Source organism: Limanda limanda, chromosome 19 (genome assembly GCF_963576545.1).
Source record: "Limanda limanda chromosome 19, fLimLim1.1, whole genome shotgun sequence".
NCBI lineage: Eukaryota > Metazoa > Chordata > Actinopteri > Pleuronectiformes > Pleuronectidae > Limanda > Limanda limanda.
This window is the reverse complement of record NC_083654.1, coordinates 3,797,574-3,819,092: the sequence shown is the minus strand read 5'-3', so window position 1 is coordinate 3,819,092 and position 21,519 is coordinate 3,797,574. Positions and strand designations below refer to the sequence as shown.

At 41.7% G+C, this 21,519-nt stretch overlaps 1 protein-coding gene across 1 annotated transcript in view; it reads right to left on the bottom strand.

Annotated features, from left to right (window-relative positions):
• The window catches only part of hivep3a (HIVEP zinc finger 3a), a 13,174-nt gene extending 3,345 nt beyond the window's left edge, over positions 1-9,829 (bottom strand). Inside the window, exons 1-6 of the mRNA XM_061093241.1 lie at positions 6,005-9,829; positions 5,396-5,574; positions 2,971-3,128; positions 2,808-2,882; positions 1,488-1,744; positions 1,194-1,430 (exon numbers count right to left, since the gene is read on the bottom strand). Coding sequence (XP_060949224.1) covers positions 1,194-1,430; positions 1,488-1,744; positions 2,808-2,882; positions 2,971-3,128; positions 5,396-5,574; positions 6,005-9,829 — 4,731 coding nt within the window. The remainder of the gene's footprint in view (positions 1-1,193; positions 1,431-1,487; positions 1,745-2,807; positions 2,883-2,970; positions 3,129-5,395; positions 5,575-6,004) is intronic.
• Between the last annotated feature and the right edge of the window lie 11,690 nt (positions 9,830-21,519).

Here is a 21,519-nt window from a genome sequence, read left to right as displayed (position 1 = left end):
TATTCTCCAATTCACAAAGGAAGGATCGTCAGTTGGGGATTAACGTATCAGCGCCTGAATAATTTCGTAATAATTAACCCTAACCCTAGCAACCTTTTTATTATTATTATAATGTATGTGCTATTATTTGAAAGGAGAAATAAATTGTTGTCTGATCAATAGAGTTTTTTAAAATTGATACCACTAAAAATATATTTATTATAGTATATCTGGATTCAATCGTTCACGGTGAATCCAGAGGGGGATCCCCTGCTGTGTTCTCACAGTGACTTCTTGTGACTTTCTGAGGACTTTATACTCGGATATACACGCCCACAGATAATTTGCGGTGCGGATAATCTCGGGAGTTCAGTGCTTGTCTGAAAGCAGCTAAGGACAGTGAAGTGTTTTCTAATTCACAGAAGCAGGTTCACTGGAGGTGGTAGGTCCTCGCATCCAATATTTAGACATATAAATATGACTCTGCATCTGTAAACAACCAGTTTACAGATGTAGCTTATGTGAACAGAAAGTTCTGTGTACAGATGTAAAAAATGGACCTGTAGAGGATGTTAATTATTATCTCCTCCTGTGAGACCTATATTAGTGTGAAGAGGAAGTGGTGAGGTTACACCATGACATAACCACACGTTTTATTTTTATTAGGGTGAACTGAGATATTCACCCATGCGTTTTTTGTCGTGGACATGTGGTTTCAATAGTTGGTATTTAACGATGGGCCTGCTTCTCATTTTATCAGCGGCTGCCCTGGGAAAACATGTTGTGTCTACTTATTTTAAGGCCGGGAGCTGCAGGCTTTGGTCGTGAGTGATATAAAACAAGAGAGTTGCCTTTCCTTCCTTTTCCAATAAATGTACGACTTTAAAATAACCTCATATGTACCAGGCTATCTATATTAGTTCTAGGTGTTGACTCATTGGGATTCAACTGAGCCACACAAGATTAGCTTTGTCAGCCAAAAGCTGATATATTTAAAACTGTAGGCTAAACTAACAGAGATGGATCGAGTCACAGGTGAGCGAAGACTGTGGTTTGAACGAAAGCCATTTTTTGACCAGTGTTAATTATACACTGTAAAATCCAGACAGTAATACAACTAGACATAATCAATATTATTTGTAGAATATGAATCAAAATGCTGTCAACAGATGTTATGGCACCATGTTTTTGAAACCAAAGCTGAAGTGACTCACCAGTCTTGCTGTAGACGGTCGGTCCCATGGATGAAGACTGGTTTGATGCTTAATAGAGATGTCGGCGAGGGAGCCCAGGGGCCCACAGGAGTACGTTCTATGGGGCTGGACCATAACAGGTGAAAGTCCTCTTACGGGGGAGACTGGTCTCAGCGGGGAGGTGGAGACAAGACAACTGGATGGTGAGAGGGAGGAGGAAGGATAAGGCATGGGTGATGGGCTACGAGGTGGAGACGGCTCCCTTCGAGGAGTAAGGGATGGAGTGCTAGGGGAGCAGGAGCCTCTGGAGGACACAGACACTGAAGAATCAAGGCATCTGCGGGCGAAAAGGCCCCTCCTGGCCCTGGCCGAGCTCCTCTGGGCAGAATCCTTGGGGGGGAGTAGGATTGATGGGCTGGGTTCAGGCTCTATCGACTGAGAAGCCTTGGGCCAGTTGTCTTCAAGTCTACCATCTTTGTCCTTTGCATTGTTATCTTCATCATGTCCACCTTTAGCCAGATCAGAGGGATATTTTTGTTTCTCGGGGTGAAGTGGACGGTCTTCACAGACTCCTAGGGCAGGAAATTTCAACAGATTTTATTTTCTCGCAACCTGCTTGCCAAACCAACCAATGTTAACTAGAATTCTACATCAAGTGTACTGGACATATGTTGGGATAGATACAGCACTACAGTGATGACTATGTGTATTCATTGGCCTTGTAGTGTAGTGTGCGCATGGAATCAACTAACTGGTGGGCACATTGACGCCAACACAAACATTTTCCTTCAATGTAAAGTCTGTAGGATGAACAGGGAATAATGAACATGTGGATTGAGCCTCTTATGCACCAGGTGATCAATTAAAATTGTGGGCTCCATCTTTTCTGTGTGATATTCATTTCATATGAAAACATCCCTGTAGTAAACACATTGCACTGGTGACAGTATCTCACAAGCCGAGGAAAGACATCACGTTTCCTTGCAGTGGTAATAAAGTTTATTGACCTTGTGTTTTTGTTTGTTCCCTCTCTGGTCTCTAAACTTTTGGTCACTTGGCTACAGTAAATAACCGATCACTCACACAGAATGCCATATATTTCTCCCAGGTGGGAACACAGGTCCACATTTATGAGAAAGACCATATAACCTGGTAGCATGACATCCAGCACAGATATCAGATTAAAAAGACCATATAAGGCTTGTTAAAGCGATGGTTTGAAATACGCAATATACAGTATATTTTATGTCAAATACAAGTTTGAAGATTTAGCTTGTTACACAATAAAAGTATATTTTGTAATAGTGGAACTAAAATCCAATGAGTGTGTTTTGGAAAAATGCATTTTGTACAGTCAAACTCAATAATACTGTTATAAACGCATGATAAAAATCCAAAAGCATCTTTATTAGTCACCATGACTAATATTATAACAGAAAGATGACCAGCTGATCCCAGAACTGTGCAGGATAACTGATCAAATTAGCACAGTAAGGAAATCATCTTTTTAAGAGAGTCAGACATAAATCTGCGCCACTTGACATGTCCCCATAAGAAAATGCTAGTTCTGGTTAATCTACAAATATATATATAACAGTGAGTAAGTAGAGAAAAAAAAATTCAAACATAGCATACCTTTTACTTTGTCATCTGTATAACAACAGGTTTCTTTTCCACAAGGCTTAGTTCTCAGGTGTTCGGTGAGATTCCCTGCAGATACACAAGAAGAAGTGAGAAATCAACAGAAGAGAAGCATCAAAAATCCTGGTGTAGTATTTTTTTATTATCCTGCCTTTACCTTTGGCTTTGAAGGCAATGTGACACTCACTGCAGTTACAGGGAGGGGACTTTGTGCACTTCTGAAGAACACTAGCATTCTTAAGGGGGAACCCGCAATCCTCACATTGGCACTTCCCACCGACTCCACCACGCATAGGACCATACTTCTCATTTGATCTGTAGGTGCAAAGAGAGCAAGAGGTTTCAGTTGGCTCCTTAGAGCGTTTCCCTGTCAGTTGTCTATTGATGCGGCTCCTTTCTGAATGATAGTAACAATCAATATGAGGGTAACTGGAGCTGACAGACAGGCAACAGGTCATTTAGCACCTGTAAGCAGCTTTTTAGTGCCTGTATTTATCCAGTGTGAGTGTACTATCTGTTTGGCTGCTGCTACAAAGTGAGCTCACACCGTGGCAGCAGGGCCTGGGGTGCAACACTCCATGTACACTGAGGGTCTCTCAGCGAGGCACCCACTTCAGCTTCAACAGAGCCGCTTTCATAAGCCAAAACCAGACACCCCCCGCCCACCTCTCACTGCCTTATAACCCCATCACAGCTCACACCACCACTGAGTCTAAACAAGGGGGAGACTACGATGTGTCCCAAGGTCCGGGCTTTGCTGCAGCCGGCCAATAAAAACAGTATGGAGAGGGAGGGAAACCCTGGCCCCGACCAGCTGCTGCTCCAAATAAGCATGAAAAAACACAGAAAATGAAAACACATTCCTACGACAAACAATCATTCTGATTATAATCTGCAGTTTTTCCATCTATTTTCACTTCAGGCTTCACGGCTGGATAAACTCTGCAGGTATCACAAACGGTTGCTTTTACACTCTCAAAAAACTTTCAAGTTCATGAAAGAGAACACTTTTTCAACCGTGCCTATGTGCTACTTTCCCTCGCTATAGAGCAGCTGTAGTCATAGGACCTATTCACACCCAAGATCCTTGCCGTCCCGTAAATGGCAGCAGTGAGAAAATGCAAGAGTTCAACAAGCTTTCTGCCATAGTTTGTCTTTTTGTGACTCAGCCCGACTGAGAAAGCGTACCAGCGTGAGGATGAGTCATTCTTTTCACAACAGGGATTTTTCCACATACACACAGAAAGAAACACACAGATGTCACCTCTATACCCTCTCTCTGCATCGCTTTGTTCGAAAGTACTGAGTGTCTGTCACTACAAATTAATTTGAGAGGACGTCAAAAACACATCTTAATTTCGCTTGATGATTTTTCATTTTCGTTGATTTTGGTGCCTCTGTGGACAACAGTGGACCGAGGATTTTACAACCAGACAGCATGTGAATTTGTTTTTGAAGAATGGAAAAATAGACACATGTAGCGAATTCAGGATACACACCAACAAAACTCTGCAACACTGCAGCTCTCTTTAGATTGTTTTTAAAATGATGATAAGTCTTGCCACTCTGCATGCCGAAGTGTCCTTGGGCAAGATACTGAACCTCCCCTCATTGAAAAGTTCTGCTGAATGTGTGTGTGAATGGATGAATAGCAATAAAACTGTACTATAAAGCTTTGAGTGGTCATCAAGACTAGACTAGAAAAGCGCTATATAAATACAGATAATTTAGAATATAACATAAAACAAGGACTGCATCAGTTTACATCCTCTTGTCAGACCACTGTCTCTCTTATGCTGCTGCCACTCATCTAAACATAACAAAGTGGGCTGTGTTCCAGTCTTAGACCATTTTTGTTAATAATGTTAACTCACTAGGTCCAATGCAGAGAGTGTCTCGTAACAGTGCTATGGTAACTTGCATTATAATTTACAAATTAATATTCTGTATTGATGTAGAACACTGCTACATGTTAAAATCTTGCGTCATTGTTTGAGATGTAATTGATAAGTGACAGCCAATCAGACATACGTTTTCCAATGTAAATTCCAGGTTTCCAAATTGGGGAATCTTAAATTGTAGTACATTTAATATTTTGGGAATTTTTTAAAAAGACAATTGAGGAAAAGTGATGTGACGTTTTCACTGTTCTCTGCTGTTTAATGGAATGAACAACAGTTATAGTTGATCCAGTCGGGAGATTATTAAAATCTACAAATCTTGTGATTTTTGCTGTTTTTCAGCCCTATCCCATTCTACATAGCAGGCTCCATTTCATGCTATCCTGTACGTCCATGTGTAATGTTCTACTTAAATCATTGGTTTCAGTGTGAGAGATTGAAAATGGGTTGCCACTCCATGTGACTGGCTGTGATGGTTTGTATAAATTCATCTCTGCAAGAGCAGAGGAAGCTGGGTAGCTCCCTGGCTTCAACCCCTCAACAGACGGGCTCTGTTGGGGCAGGCAGCCAACCACTGGTGTTTTCAAAACACACCACACTATGTGACGCAAGCCTTCAGGTCATGAGGTATGACAATATATCATCAGCAAAACTAATGTCATCAGTTAAGGCCACACTCACCCCTCCTCAGAGATCCAAACTTTAGGAGGTTCTTTATTTCTGGAGCATGACTGGACTTCCTCCACTTTTTTCTTCTGTTCCTCCTTTACCTCGTCTCTGTCTGACCGGATGTCTCCTGCCGACAGCTGCCCCTTCCCTGTCCCCTCATGGTCTCCGCCGTATGACTCGCTGTTGTAGACCTGCACTCGAAAGAGACATGGGCAAATTCACCAATTCTGCTCCAGCATGCCCAGGGAGACAACAATTGGGAATTCTCATTGAAAGTTGTATTTTTTTGTATTTGTTAAAGCACATCTTTTCCCTTGTCTGTCATGATTGCTTGTTTTTGTACTCAGCTCCCCGGTGCTTATTTCCATCAAAGTTAAATCATAGTTAAGTATTTTTTGGGATTGAGGCTGCCAAGGGAATTAAACAAAAATATAACCTTAAAATACCAAACCACTGTTTGCCAAAATCTTACACTTCCAATTGGAAAACAAGCAAAGACACCATGCTAATCACCAACCTCAAACTCAATTTAACTTTAAGGCTTAACATACTTGCTCCTCCACATTATTTTACATTATAATAAAGATTGCAAGACCATTGTAATCAGAGGTTAGTAATTACCTCAGGGGAGCATAGTCTTTTGTTGTCCTCTTGCTCCATTGACTCAGTTGTCCTGACTGACATGGTGGATATAGTGTAGATAGAGGGACTGAGCCTCTGCTTACAGTGCAGCAGAGAGAGAGCTGTTTTGCTGGAGAGGCCAGGAGGGTTGGGATTATAGCTGCTAGTGGACCACGATGAGTACACGGAGGGCTTCTGCTCATCAAGGGTAGAAGGGTTTGGTTTGATGTAGTTTAAATAGCACCAGCTATGACAGGTGCTGGACAGCAGACTTGGGAAAGAAGGTCCAGCTTGTGTGATGGGAGAACAAACACCTGGTGGACACGGTTGATTATTTTGTTTAAGTTCCCGACCAAATGGGTCCACTGATGCCTTGTCAACACATGCCATTTCCCTCGCTTCCTCTTCTTCTTTTACCCGTTTCTGCTGCTGTTGTGACTCAGGGGGGAGCTCCATACTGTTTGAAGGAGAAAGCATGCGCTTGTTGCCCCCTGAGCCTGATAACCTTAGACCATCATCAGACCACAACTGATAATCTGGACTTGTGTCCCTGTGGTTTCTGTACTCAGCTGCTGGAATACCTGCATGGTGTGAAACTGCATCAACTGTCTTCTGGGGCCTCAGAGATGTAGACTGAGACAATGTAGTGTATATGGCACATGCTTGGGAGAGGGTGTCTGTTTGGAGGCGCACTGCTACTGAAGGAGATGCCACCGGCCTCAGTAATTCCAGGCTGGAAGTGATGTGAGGAGCAGAGTGTTGACTGTAGGAGAGACTTACTCTAGTGTCTGAGTAATTGTCATGCTGTGAGGGAATCTCTAGCTTCAGCCCTGTAGACATGGGGAGGTAGCAAGCTCTGGCTGCCCCTGATGGTCCATGTGTGAGATAGGGCTGTGGTGCTTGAGGAGGGGGCTGTCCTGAATGGATGTGTGAGGTCTCCTCTTTTAAAGTATTTACAGAAGGGTCGGGACTATATAAGAGTTCTGTGCCACCTGTTAACTGAATATTTTGACCAAGTTTCCACTGAGGAACTGGATAACGCAAGAGTGTGTCACCTGACACAGGAGAAGGAGGCGGCCTACTGCTGCACAAAGAGGTTGGGTTTGCTTGAGCAGATGTGCTACTTGTGACACGTTCAGGACTACGGCTTGGTATGTTGCACTGGTCCTCCTCCTCCTCATCTGGATCTCTGATAGCAGTGTGTCTCATTAGGAGACACTTTCTTCTTTCCCTCCAGCCAACTGCAGTGCGCTCAGGGGACAGACAGCTATAGTCAAAAGACTTGCTGCGGGTCTCAGCCAATAGGATACTTGGTTGGGGGTCATGAGGTGCCTGCTCAGATGCTGAACGCCTCATCTCTCTTTGCTGATGCACTCCAGGCACCGTGAGCATGTGAGAAGCTCTGGATCTCCTCAGTGGTGATGATGTTGCTGTCTCCATGTCTGGTCTATTTGACTCCTCAAAGGATGTGGAACGACTGGATGCATAGGAAGCACTACTCTCTTGACCAGGGCTACGGGGAAGAGATATTGAGTCAAAACTGGATTCTCCTGAGGACTGGGCAACCGCAGCAAGACGCAAGCGCTTTTTCTTTGGGGGAAGTTTTTCTATAGGGAGCTGGGCCAGAGAGGAGCTTCTCTGTGGCCACTGAAATTCATCAGGCTTCTCCGGAGGTTTTGCTGTGGGGGCAGGCTCTACAGAGGTCACCGTACTCATGTTGGAATCCTTTGTCACCAGTATTTCTGGAACTTGCACACTGTGTTGCCGGACCAGCTTTCGTGTGGACAGTTTTGTTGACTGTTGTTGGGGTTGTTTCTGAGGCGGCAGCTGACATTCTTCATGAGGTGGAGAGTCTTTTGTTACCTCAGGGCTTTGATTCTCATTGCACAAAGATTCTTGTTTTTCAAATGAACTAGTATGCTGGATTACTGAACAGGTTTGCAAAGTAGGTCTTCTGGGGCCCTCATAAGCTACACTGCTGTCGTCTTTGAACTGTCCTGACAAGAGGGCAGGAGAGGGTAATGAAGGAGAGGAAGGGTCATCAAGTTCCAAACTCTCCTCTTTCCTTCTCTTGCGCACAGTTGAAGCTCCTACTCTGACTGCATGGTTTATTAACTGTGAGAACGCCACTTGACTAATTACCACCTCATTTCTGGGATGATGTGCTAAGCACAGGCTTTGCTTGTGTTTCTTATAACCTTCCCAATCTTTGCACCCAGTGCCACAGGCCTCGCACTCATATGGCTGAGGTTGACTTTGCTTGTGGTCAGGTGTAGTGGTTATGCTGTCAGGGTAAAATGAGTGAGAACCCTCATGGTCCTCTTTTGTAAGTTCAGCACCAAGTGGAATTTCAATAGCAGGCTGGCGTCTTAGCATCCCATAACGCCGGGCCGCCCGTATTTCAGAAGGCTGCCTTTCATCAAAGGACTGACTTTGGCGGAATTTACTGGAGCCACCACTGGAGGCATCACATGAAGTAGCTGCAGATGGCATTGAGTGACTTCTCACCAGAGGAGCGGTGGATGTTTGGCCAGGTGGCTGGTCCAAGGACTGATGATGAAATTTTTCACATGGGACTCCCATGGTGATGGAGCCACTGTTTTTATAGACGGGATCTCCAGCTTTAGGGCTATGAATAAGTTGTTCTTTAATAGATGAAGCCTTCTGAGTCTCTGAACTATTCTTTCTAGAGAGCGAGAATCTCCTTGGTTTAACACTATCAATTTTACTAGTGTCCACCACTGCCTCATTGATGGTGATGAGTTTGGTAATATGGTCAATGACCTGCTTCTTGGGCACCATAAATGGGATGCTTTTTTCCTGCTGATCTGAGGGCTGCTGGTTATGATGACGAGACATCCTCTGTAGGTGTCCGAGACGTCCATATTTGCCAAGGATGATCTCTGCATAGCTTTTGGCACTTGTGTTGGGAGGACTGTCCTGTGCCTGCTCAGTACTTTCAGAGCGAGAGAAATAGCCTGATTCTGTACTGCCTTTACTGCTTGAAATAAGAGATGAATTCTTCTCATCCGATGAATCTTGAGGAGTATGCTTTCCTCTACTTAGACGCAGAGCTAATCTCCTTTTTACTGCATAGGAGTCATCACTTCCTGCAGTACAATCTTTGGCCTTGTCTGTTTCATGACTCTTCATCAAGGTTACACTGCTTTGTCTTTCAGTAAGGGAGGAAGTGGATGATAGATGTCTGGTTTCATCTTCTGACTCGGTGCCTTGCTCCTCGAGATTTCTTGGCTCCCCAAGTGCCAGACCTGCCTTCACCCTGTGGGTATGTGATTTGCGGTGTTTGTACAGGTTACTCTTGGTTTTAAAAGAGAAGCCACATGGGGCACAGGGGTAGGGTCTTTCTCCTGTGTGGGAGCGAATGTGTTTCTGTAGGACACTAGGTTTTGCACATGCCCGGCCACAGTAAGTGCAGACATATTTTCCTGGTCTCTGAGGCTTACGCTCTCGTTTCTGTTTTTGGGTGCTTTCTTGACTTTCTGCTTTAGATTGGGTTGGGTCAACTGCTATATTTTCACAAGGAACTGTGGTTCCTTTTGTTTCTGTTGTTGCTTCATTTTTGTGTTCCGGCACTGTATCTGAGTAAGTGCTTTGCCGCTGATGCCTGAGACGCTTGCGTTCAGGATGCTGTCTTCTGGACTGTTTGGGTTGCTTTTGCATGCCATGGGGCTTTGGGGAGCTTGTCTGCTGTTTGGGCTGGGAGGGAGACTTAGGCTGCAGGTCACGGTGAGGAGACTCAGGTTGACAATGTTCTTGACCTCCGGACTGCTCCCCAGTCGTCAGGCGACTATGCAAGGTCTCCATAAAATGGGAGGACAGCCTTAGGTAGACAAGTGGAACCACTTACTGTTGGTGAATTCCTTAAAATTGTATCCACTTCATCTGATGGTCACGTGTCATAATTTTCACTTGAGTTACTAAAGTGTTACTGCTTGACAGAAGAATGATACCATCAAATGCAAAATGGTGGCAAAAGGCAATTTAGATGTGATATGCCATTGGCTGTGGAGGACGTCCGCTGGCATGCTGACCTAAAGCATCCCATTATAAAGCAGTCAGCCAGTCAACCAGTGGAATCAGTGGAAGATAGGACTCTTCTGTCTTCTCAACATTAAGATCTGTGAAGACAAAAAAAACATTATATCGAATAGATTTTACAGTTCAGGTTTGCGTTACAGTTAACATTTCCTGGGGGAGAAATATAAATAAATGCAATGACTTCTGAATAACAACATCATTTGAAACTGTCCTGGTCTTCAGTGTTCACTAATCAACCATGCATTATTAATGTCAAAGCCATGGACAACAATGTGTTCCTGTTGCACAGCACCACATTACATATCACAACCTCTTCTGTAATATAAGTCAGATCATCCTGCTGCAAGAAAGACCAAATGTAGATTCTCCTATTTGGGGAGGGAGTTACATCATTCCCAGCAGTAAATAAAAATGACACATGTATTACCTTGAAATTTGCTTTGCTTTAAGTTTTCTTTGCATAGTTAATTACCCAGGGATTAACTAAGGGCTGTGGCATCATGTGAACCTGGCAGCGTTTTAACATACTCTAATTAGTGATTAACACGTTATGCCAGCAAATATCACTGTCTGACGGTGTTACATGACAATATTACAGCATTAGAGCACATGTGAATGGCTCTACCTGCTTCATTACTTTATGGCATTTATGCATAATTTTCACAGATAAACTGATGTTTAGAAGGACAAGCCAAATGAAGATTAAAGATGACTGAGTAGAGATACTGAAGAAAACTCCCAAGTGTGTGTTTTTTGAGGCAGCATAAAGAAACAGTAAACAAGGCATCCCACGCACTGACCAGCTGGTTTCAACACCCACATTCTGGTGGAGGACAGCAAAGTTGCTGAATTATTTCAAAATTACCGATATCAGGTTTATAAACATCTTTGGTTGACCTTGTGGGAACTGTATACATGGTTACATAAAATGAATCCTGAACCAATACTCTTCTTCATAAGAACAAGAAGGTATAAGATGTGATTTCCTTAGTTTGCAAGAGAACATTCAAATGTCACAGCACCAGATCTCTTGCAGTGAGAATACTAGGTGCTATGTAGGTCAGACAGGTAGTGTAACTAGACTAAAAGCTTCTGCAGGTGAGTCAGAGACTCAGGCGTCTTATTGAAAATAACTCTTTACAGCTCAGACTGACACTTTCAGAGAATACGCTGCATAAGGGTGACAATGAATGGAATGAAATACATTTCAGAGGCAGCACTTGCTCAGAAATGGCACCAAAAAACAAGCAGCATCATGCAATGCATCCCTAATTTACACTTGCATGTGTCCCACTTGTTCCAGAGTGAACAAAGGAGTGTTCATTATACCTCTCATAGTGCAAATGAACCTGCAGCACCTTGGGTGAACCGTTGTAAGGCTTATGAAGGGCACAAGTCTAGGTGTAATGTTCTCAGTGTTAAAGTTAGACAGCTGTTTGCTTGGCCAAATCACTGCTTATTTAATGAGGACAGACTGTCAAAGTTTTTCTATGGCAACAATTGATCAAAAATCTGTACATGTCGCCTTAAAGGAAAAATCCAACCCTCAAGGTTACATCAAAGTGTGTTTACAGCAGTTGGGGAGTTCTACTTCACACACTTTGTGGCTCTAGAGGGAACTGAGTGAAGTCTGATAAATGTCCTCAAGTCACCTCAATTGAGTCAGCATTAGTTCAGGCTGTAGACGACAAGTTGAAAAGACAAAAAAGTAGCAGACCCACTTTTGATGAAAAGGATATCTGTTAATTAAAAAAATATATACTTCAAATTTAGCTGCATCCATTTTTTTGGTCCATTTGTCATACTGCAATGCTAAAAAGGTAGATCACTTTTTAAACCCAAATCAGACATCCCTTCCAAAAAGCAATTGGCCTTTATCTGACAAATAATAATGTATGGCTTGCTCCAATTTTAAGTGTTCCAGAGTAAGACATGCCAGTGAGTAAGAGTGCTCATCAGCAGCTTCATGGAATTAATGGAATCCAGCCATCATTAGTTTAACTAATTATGTGACTTTCGGCCCATAAACATTAGCCTACACCAGTCCATAGAGAAAACTGTTGATTGGGTCTCATGGGCTTCAGGCAGTCTATAAACAGGGTACTAACAACCGTAAACAGGCGACTATAGTAGCCTATACATTGATGGGGCTGAATAAAATCAGATTTAAATCGATCTGATTTCTATTATTAATTCAAAAAATCCAGAGATGCATTTCACTGTGGATATGTGACCCTTTAACCCTTTTAGTCTAGTGTGCCAGGAGCATGTGCGACAAGATGTCTGAAGTTCCGATTTAAAGAGCTAGACAAAATAAAAACACATACACAAGAAGTTCCAAATGGAAGTGAAATACTGTGGAAATACAACAAATCTCAAAAAGGTTTTATCAAGACAGCACCTACCCATCCCACTATCTGCAAAAATGTCTGATCTGAAACAAGCCTCAACTCTTTGCATGACCAATTTGGTATGTCTCCTTGTTACACTGGTTGCCTAGTGATTTGATATAATTATTGTACAAAGCATACAGTTTCTGCTCCACTATGGGGCCATTATTGTAGCAAAACTTTCGAAAAATGTGAGTCACAATACGTCTGTGTGTATCAGAGTGGTGTGAAGGCTGCAGCTCCTGAAATCACACACAAATCTCCACACATATTTGCAGATCGCGGCACGCATTTGCAGATCTGCCACGGCAGAAGTGTAGCAAAAGTCACGTGTAAAATAACTTTTCAAAATTGAGAGGCTGCCTGAGCAGAAACTGATGAATTGTTTGTATTAACAGCTCTTGAAGCAACAGCATACAGCCATTCATCTCTATGTATGAGGTTGTCTACACATTTAGCACTTTGTAATTTGGCTTTTTGAAGACTAAATGTACTTGATTCTTGCTGTTGTACCCTCATGGTTGACTGTACTTATTCTAAGTCGCTTTGGATAAAAGCATCAACTAAATGATATGTAATGAATTGTAATAATTTAGATGATGTGGGAACTGTTGGGTTTCTATATAGATTTTAAGGTCTCAACCTTATTATGTAATGATTTGGCCCTTAAAATTGAACTGAAGTGAATACCTTTTATTATAATTCATTCTTCTTTTTGTGAAGCACTTTGTTACCTTGTTAAGATAAGTACTGTCCAAATAAAGTTATTCTTAATAAATACACTTGCAAATCTGAATATATATTTGAAGATCTGTTTTTGTACATACATGTATTTGCAAATCCAATTACACACACACACATTTAAAATACAGATTTGCAGACCCATGTACACATTCACAAATCTCATTACACATTTGGAGATTATTTTACAAATCTCAGTACAGAAATATGGATTGAGACTCATATTTGCCAATAGTTTTGCTACAATAATGGACCCATACAGTTACAATCTGCAGAATGCACCTCCAGTTATGCAGAAATACAACTGTGTTATATAAATTTGTGAAATGCTGCATCCATTCACACACCACAGAAGGAGAATATTGTACAAATGGCTTTCTAAAATTCTTGTGAATTTTCTCTTCTCACACAAATGGACACCCAGCGGTGGTTCCTATGGTAACGGCTCTAAACCATGTGGTGGCAGATGGAAGGAGAGCTGGAGGGCTAAATTTATCTTCCAGCATCCTCACCGACTACAGAGAGAGAGAGAGAGGGAGGGAAGCGGGCAAAGGTGCCTCCCTCCTAGAAGCTACGGCTTTTTGTAGAGGGAACAGTACACATCTCAAAAGAAAATCAATACTTTGGGAGTCTTGAATTTGTACTATACCCACAAACTCCTTCATTCTTCCAGGGGGAAACAGAAAGGAAATTCACACACCAGGATGACAAAGAACACTGGAGCAATCTCCATGACAATACAAGCCACATTATTCTCAACAATCCACCTAAAATCGTCTGTTTAAACCCTTCTTTTTGTTTTACCATTCAACTACAATATTGCAACATGCCAAAAAAAATCAAATACAACATATCTATATATAAAATGTGCATTTTACGTTTTTCTAAAATGAGGCTCTATCTAAAACACTGGCATTAAGAGCATTGGTGTTGAATCAAAAAGTGGGTATTTCATTGACTTCTCTGACCTAAGCAACACCTTGAATGCCCTCATCTGTTGTTGTGGTTCCACCTCCTCATCAGCTGAACATTAGCAATGCTGTTAATTCCAAGAAAGCAGCTTCATCAGCAGCCTGATAGCGGCTCTCTCTGGGGACAGAGAAGGAGAGCCCTCTGGGAGTCAGTGCATGTACAGACACCCCTCTGTGTGTCTGTGTGTGTGTGTGTGTGAGAGAGCCTCGAGAGCGCACAGGAGGACATGCCAGGCATAAGAGGTTGCATGCACAACACAGGGAGCTCATTCACTCCTTGTCCACGCAGTGAGCGTTACTACATACACAGCCCACGACGCGCTCACTATATGCACTCTCCCTCTCCTTTCATTCACACACAAACACACACACACACACACACACACACACACACACACAAACACACACACACACACACACACATGCACTAACACATGCAAAAACACATGCAAAAACACACCAGCACAAACACCCTCACTGCAGAAACTGTGCAGTCCGAATACGTTTAAAACGGCAAAAAAATTCAGCTCATTTCAAATGTGTCTGACGCTCTGAGTATGATTCCACAAATGACTCGTATTTTCCACCATTCACTGGCTCATTGATGGAGCTGCCTTTTGCAATAACAAAGACCTGAATGGAGAAAATCCCCCAGCTCTCACGTCACGTCACCAACATCACCTCACACACATCAAAACGACTACAGATGACAAAAAAAAGAAGAAGAAGATATCAATGTTTTGGTTTTTTTACCTGGTAGCAGGTGGTGTTGTCCTCCTGTTGTGAATGACTGGAAACGGGGAGAGCAGGGACAGTCAGAGAGAGGTGAGGAGAAGGAGAGACAAAAAAGGATGAATGAGAGTGACGGTGAAGAGAGAGTCTCGCCTCTACGTGTACTGGGCTGACAAACAGGTAGCGGAGTATATTATGCGTATGAATGAGGAGGAGGGTACACACTCTGCCTGTCTATCTCCACCTCTTTCATACACCCCCCCCCCCCCTTTAGTGTCTCTCTTTCAGGTCAATGTGAAGTAGCAGCTCCTTATTTGGAAGTTGACGTAAGCTTGTGTTTCTTTTGGCAGCGGTCTCGGACTGCACAGCTGGCAGAGCGGTGAGAGGCAGAGGGGCAGGGTGAGTGGTCGGTGTTTTAATTTGACTGGGAGAGGGAGTAGAGGGGGTTACTTCATAGTTTTAAAACACAGTTTACTCATTCAGGTCTCATTTTCCAGCATAGGCGGAGAGCTTTTGCTGCTGCATTCAAAGAAAACCCTGGAAAATCTGAAAACATATAAGGACCGGCGTGAAAAAAAAAAGAAGAAGAGAGGCACAGGCATTGGGCTTTTTAAGAGCAGCTCTGGAGAATGTCCACACACCACAGTGCAAGTGTTCATGCTCCTGCCAGGGGTCCGGCTGAAACGAGTCCAGGCAACTCTGACATCACCCTCCGCTCTTTCATGCCATGTGGTTTTTGTCGCCCCTCTGCCAACTGATTTTTTCAGAAGGCTCAGAGCTTGTAGATATGTGAAGCACTGCGGGAATACCAGCCGGTGGGATGAAGGCAGGCGGTTAGTTGCTCATCTGGCCGGGCGTGAAAAGTGGAAGCTTAGAGGGGAATGGAAGAGAGCCCAGGGTGTCCATCCTGCACCAGGCAACAGAGAGTCCTTGTGACAAGGGACTTGAAATAGCGTGTGAAAGCAGGCTAGAATATTGAAGTTTTAGAATTCAGCCTGAAAAATAGACAGTTTTAACCATTTGAAACAGCATTTAGGAGGATTATCAAACAGTCACCACTAAAACGGTTTCTATAGTTACCATCATTTTGTATGAAAAACAAAATCAACCCACAATTCTTACATACATCCACAACATGTTTTTATGTGTACTTATAATATATAAATGCTAAAAGATTAGAATGAAGCTGGAATGTCAAGGTTTTTATTCTTGATTCACAATTGGAGAATGGATAGACACAAAATGCAGCAAGGTCAAATGTAAATGACAAATAAATCATTACTGAAGCTTCCATTCCACTGAAGAGACATAAAAAATCACCGGGGAAAACATCCGATCTGTTTGGAATGATGAGGAGAAAGTCACCTTCCTTAGATCAACACAAACAACATCCATCACATTTTCCACAGGGTTTTCATCAATTCAAAGTTTGACTGGTACTATTCTTATTACTTTAGAATATAATTTATTGGAGAATCAACACCAGCAGTTGTTTATCTTGATGAGCCAACTCCAAACATTCACATAGGCTTAGAGCAATGGATGGAAATGAGTCACATCCAGTGTGATTGCTAGACAATGTCAAAATTGCATTCAAACCAGTTTTAAATAGCAGTAAATCATAGGAAAACCTACTCAATACAAGTTAAATATAAATTTAAAATAGCGATGATCAATTTTTATTGAACTAAAATTGGATTTTACATGGAACTGTCCATGATGGTGGCTTTGCAGCCACAACTCCCGTAGTTTCTTGGCAAGAAGAAAATCACTATCAGGATAAAAGGTTTGTGTAGTGTTATAACATATTTTGGCTGTCAATTCTGTTTGCTTCTGATGTTACACTTACTTGAGCAACTGTAGGTATTTACACTTATACATTAGTGAACCTATAGGACCCTTTTTTCTTGCTTGACAAATATCAAAAGACAAATTAAAGATGTCAGGGCTAGCAGACACTACAATGTCTGTACAATACTTTTCTCATGCTAGTATCTAATGTCTGATACTTTAAGCATCCAGGAAAAGCATTATTTAATGCAACACATAGTTTTTTAACCTACAAATAAAGGCTTTAAAATCCTTTTGATGGTATACAAACAGATAATAGGGAGAAGTGTATTTCTGCCATAGTCACAGTGTTCCAAGAAAACCTGGAATGTGTGTGGCGTAAGATTCAGGAAAAAAGTGGCAAAAGGATTTAGAAGGGGGACTGTACAGTATAAACTTTATGGACGTTTTAACGGTCTGCATTATACTGAACCATGGTTAGGTTCGGTTTCAGTGTGGAAACACTCTTTAGGATAGCTCAGACTTTCGGACCACTTGCAGGAAGTTGAGAAAGCAAAAAGCAATAGAAGAAGAAAAATAAGTGGTAGCCTTACTGGATTCTAGAAATTGATTGGCCTTGGCTTGCTGCCAGGATTGCTTGCAGTCTCCACCTCAAACAATATAAAAAGATTGAACGCCAGAGACATTCATTTGGCGCATTCAAACTATCCGGTGAAGGAATGCGCCTAAAGTCGGTCTCCTTAAAGCTGTCTTTTGTTATTTGACTCGTATCGTTTATCTCAGCAATAAACGACACTACCTCCTGCACTACTATATCACAATATATCATTAACAATGCATTAGAGGGTGTAGTAACACAGTTTGTTCCAAAAGCTGGATCATCTATATTTTTTTTGCCATGTTTTCTAAAAACATGCTCCTTCAGTTTTTAGTGAACCGTCCTATTTTCTTTTACGTTGCTCAGTTTACCACTCGCCTTTGTACACGTTAAGGTACATTAATGGATATAAACTCCCGAAATTTTGATAAAAACTTGACCAATGGGGATGTTCTTAAACCCATGAGCTGTAGTATATAAGTAACACAGAAAAATGTTATCACTGCAAAACAATAATTTATTGCGAGCTGCGGAGTGCCCCTGGTCCTTCTCAGCAAGTATTTGGGTCAGCCTTACAGATAATATTTAACTGGTGGAGGCAAGACTGAAAATATTTTTTGCTGTTTTTTACCCCAAAAAAATCATCTCATACACCCTGCCATTGAAGACAAATTACTGTTGACTGAGGTGTAAATCTGCTGAAAATAAAGGTGGTTATTGCATTCAACATATTGTGGTTTGTTGTCATATTTTTTGAGTACGACATGAAGACTAATATTGGCCGAGTAAATCGGTCTTGCTCCACATGTCAGCCTTTCTGTAGGTGACAGAGCTGCCAGTGTTGAGCTGGTCCACAGGGGAGGTTTGCCTCTGTGCAGCTGAGTCCTGTCTGCGTGGCCTTGTCACACTGTGAATATCATGCTACCATAGACACACATTTCCTCAACAGGACTATTTCTCTTTGTTAGGAATTCAGAGCAGGAAGGTGGATAAATACAACTAGATAAAAACTGTCCTCTTTTCTCCAAGCCCAACACTGGGAATTCATTTTGTACCCGGAGCTACACAATACATTAACATTTAGCAGTGGCTGAATAGAAATAATGTCCAATTTTAAAAGATGCAGATGTAGAGAGTGAACCTTCCAGATTCCAGATTGGCCACCATTTAAATAAGTAGGGCAAATAAAAAGCTTTTACTTCTAAAGCAGACACCACTGCTTTTCTGAAATTGAAAGTGTTTTGTTTGTATTGTCGTTTTTGTGCTGACTGACTATATAATAATAAGAAGGTAAATACTTAGCCCAGCTTTTATTTGCCACTACACCACTTATGTTATTGTGTGGACTTATGTCAACATGTCACATTATTATGTGTAAATGTCACAATTCAGGAAATCTGTTCTCTTTTTGTCCATCTCATCATTAAGCTCATCTGTAACTGATGATGATCATCAGCATCACATATTTAAATGAAACTTAATTTTGCAATTAGGTCTAATTAAATAACCACAAAGATATACTTGTATGAGTTTTAAAAAAGTATAAACTTAGATTCCTACCTATTAAGCTATAAATATATCTATAAATCAACACAAATCTAATACATTTAAACTGTTTTTAACAAGGCAACGGTGATGTAGTAGGATATATGTTTATAGGGTTATTTAATGCTAACCCTAACCCAGGTTAAAGTTATTGGTTGACAGATATGGATCAGCTCTATACCTGAAACTGCAATTCACTTTTTTGAATAGATTTTATTCTGTAAATTAAAACACTATGGCTAGTACATATAAGAACATATGAAAAAATAAAGTACCTTTATAGGACAATGTTTTCACTATAGTCATCACCAAAGCCTACACCCTAGTACCACAGTGAGATCATTCCTCTACCTAGAAGTCTGACTGACTCTCTGTGGTCAGAGATGAACCTCCATCAAACTGGAGCTACGGCAACAGGGACCAGTCAGTATCTGATTATACCTAAAAGGTCAATTATAGTAAAATAGGCTGGTAGGAGGGGGTTTCTGGGCACGGTACCAATAAAGAAGAGATGGAAACCCCAGACAGCGTCCTCCTCCGCATCCCAGCAGATCACATATTCACATATGGCCCTAGAACACCGCAGAGACAGCAGAGTCTGTCCCTGTAGCTGTCTGTGTACAGTACAGGATGGTGTTCTTCTTTATGAGCTCTGAAATGGATTATCACTGTTTAACATATGGGAAGACTGCGTGTTTCATTTGAAAGGCACCTCCGCCAGAGCAGACTGTCGGTTCCGTGAGAGCAAATAAGAAGAAGGGCCTTCTTCATGTATGTAGCTGACTGTAAAAATAACAGTGTCTACCTTTCTGCATGTGTGTACGTGTGTAAACCCAGCAAATAAATCCAAACATATAGCCATAACCACAACTCCCCTTGCACCCCACCAGACGACCAGCCACAGACAGACCAGAGCCCCCCCACCCCACATCACCATACATCCACCATCCAGAAAGGAACAGATGCCCCTCTCTATCTTAACCTGCCATGATGGCCACAGAAAACAGCCATGTGACCAGCGCATAGTATTCTACGATGCCACAATTCCGGGAGGGAAATAGTTAACTAGAAACTGTCTGAATGACAACCTGACTTCCCAACAGTAGCCGATGTTGACGGATGTTGTGCAGGGCCAAGCTGTGGTGGGTGGTGCTGGTTCAAACCCTACTTCCAAATGTTCCAATAACATACTAATTCCATGCAAGTACAATTGTACCTTTATGGACCAAAGAGGCCTGTGTATATACGCAAGATGCAATAATTACAATATTATGGTACTTTGCATTTTTGCATCGCAAAATGTTTTGAGGGATTTCTGTGTTTTATTTGGTTTACTGCTCAGTGTGCCACGGTGTGACTGATGGGGCTATATTTTTGGTCCTTCCAAAAAATCCTGTCCTAAAATCGAATTTACGGACAAAACAATTAGTTTTGGTTTATTCGTTACTAAAAAATGAGCCCGTATACCCCAAAAATAATTTAATTATTTAAAAGTGGGGAGGTGACCCATTAGCCAAATGGTTAGGGCACATACCACTCAGCAGCTGGACCCTGGATAAGGGTCAACCGGATCATTTACTAGATGTCATTCCACTAGTTTCTCACCCTGTGTTCTCTGTCAGTCTGTGAAATGATAGCATTAGATAACTGCAGCTAAAGTGACTGAGACTGAGAACTGTCCAAAGGATCTTCTGCGATACCTGAGTTAGGCAATAAAACATTTGCAATAATAAGCACAATATACTTTTCATGAATAAGGTTATAAAATGTTTTGCTGTTTGTTATTCTGTGCTCATAAAGAAGAGTTTATAACAACAACCTTCACTCAGGAGCAAAAATCTGTCTTTCAACTTTAAAAAGCGAAAATGATGTGACATTTGAGGTAATAATTATTGATCTGAACAGATTATAATTTGTATCATAATATCTATAAGCCCTAATTATTACTACATTATTTGTTGTTTTGATGTATAGTTAGAACATTTTACCATCTATGAATGAGTTTTAGTGGGACTAATCAGCAATTTTACCATTTTCTCACGGTTAGTGTTGAAACAGCTACTTCTAAGAGATGCTTGTCTGATGTGACTCCAAGTTCTGTCAATAATATTAAGTGCAGTTTATTTTTGTTACTGCTTTTATACAGTGTGGAATGTGACTGTATTTTATCTGCGACAACAGACGTCCGTATCATAAATAAATACAGACAAATGCTGCCCTATCCTTGTCAAAATAAGAAGAAGCTGATTGATAGATGTGCAGCATGGACCACCAAAGCGTGAACCAATCCTTTAACAGTTTCAGTCAATCATGCTCCGCATACTGATCTGCACGGGTGGTCCACCACCCAATCTCTATTTTGAGCCAGGAAAAACCCTGCTTACAGGCTGCTGGAAGCTGTGCCAAACTCTGGCTGATGTTGCAGCACGTCCAGGTCAACGCAGGTTGATAAAAGTTGATGAAGTACAGAAACCCCACAATTAGACATATACGGTATATGTGACAAACGAATAGTAACACACTTAACAATAATAATTTTGAAGACATTGTTCCATTAAAGTCGCATATTTTCTGTTTACCAGCATTCACGCGCACACCCACTACCGGACACACTCATATATGACTTTTATGCTCTTCAGACTTCACTGTCCTCAATGTATGTTCTATAGCTAACCCATGGGTAATCAC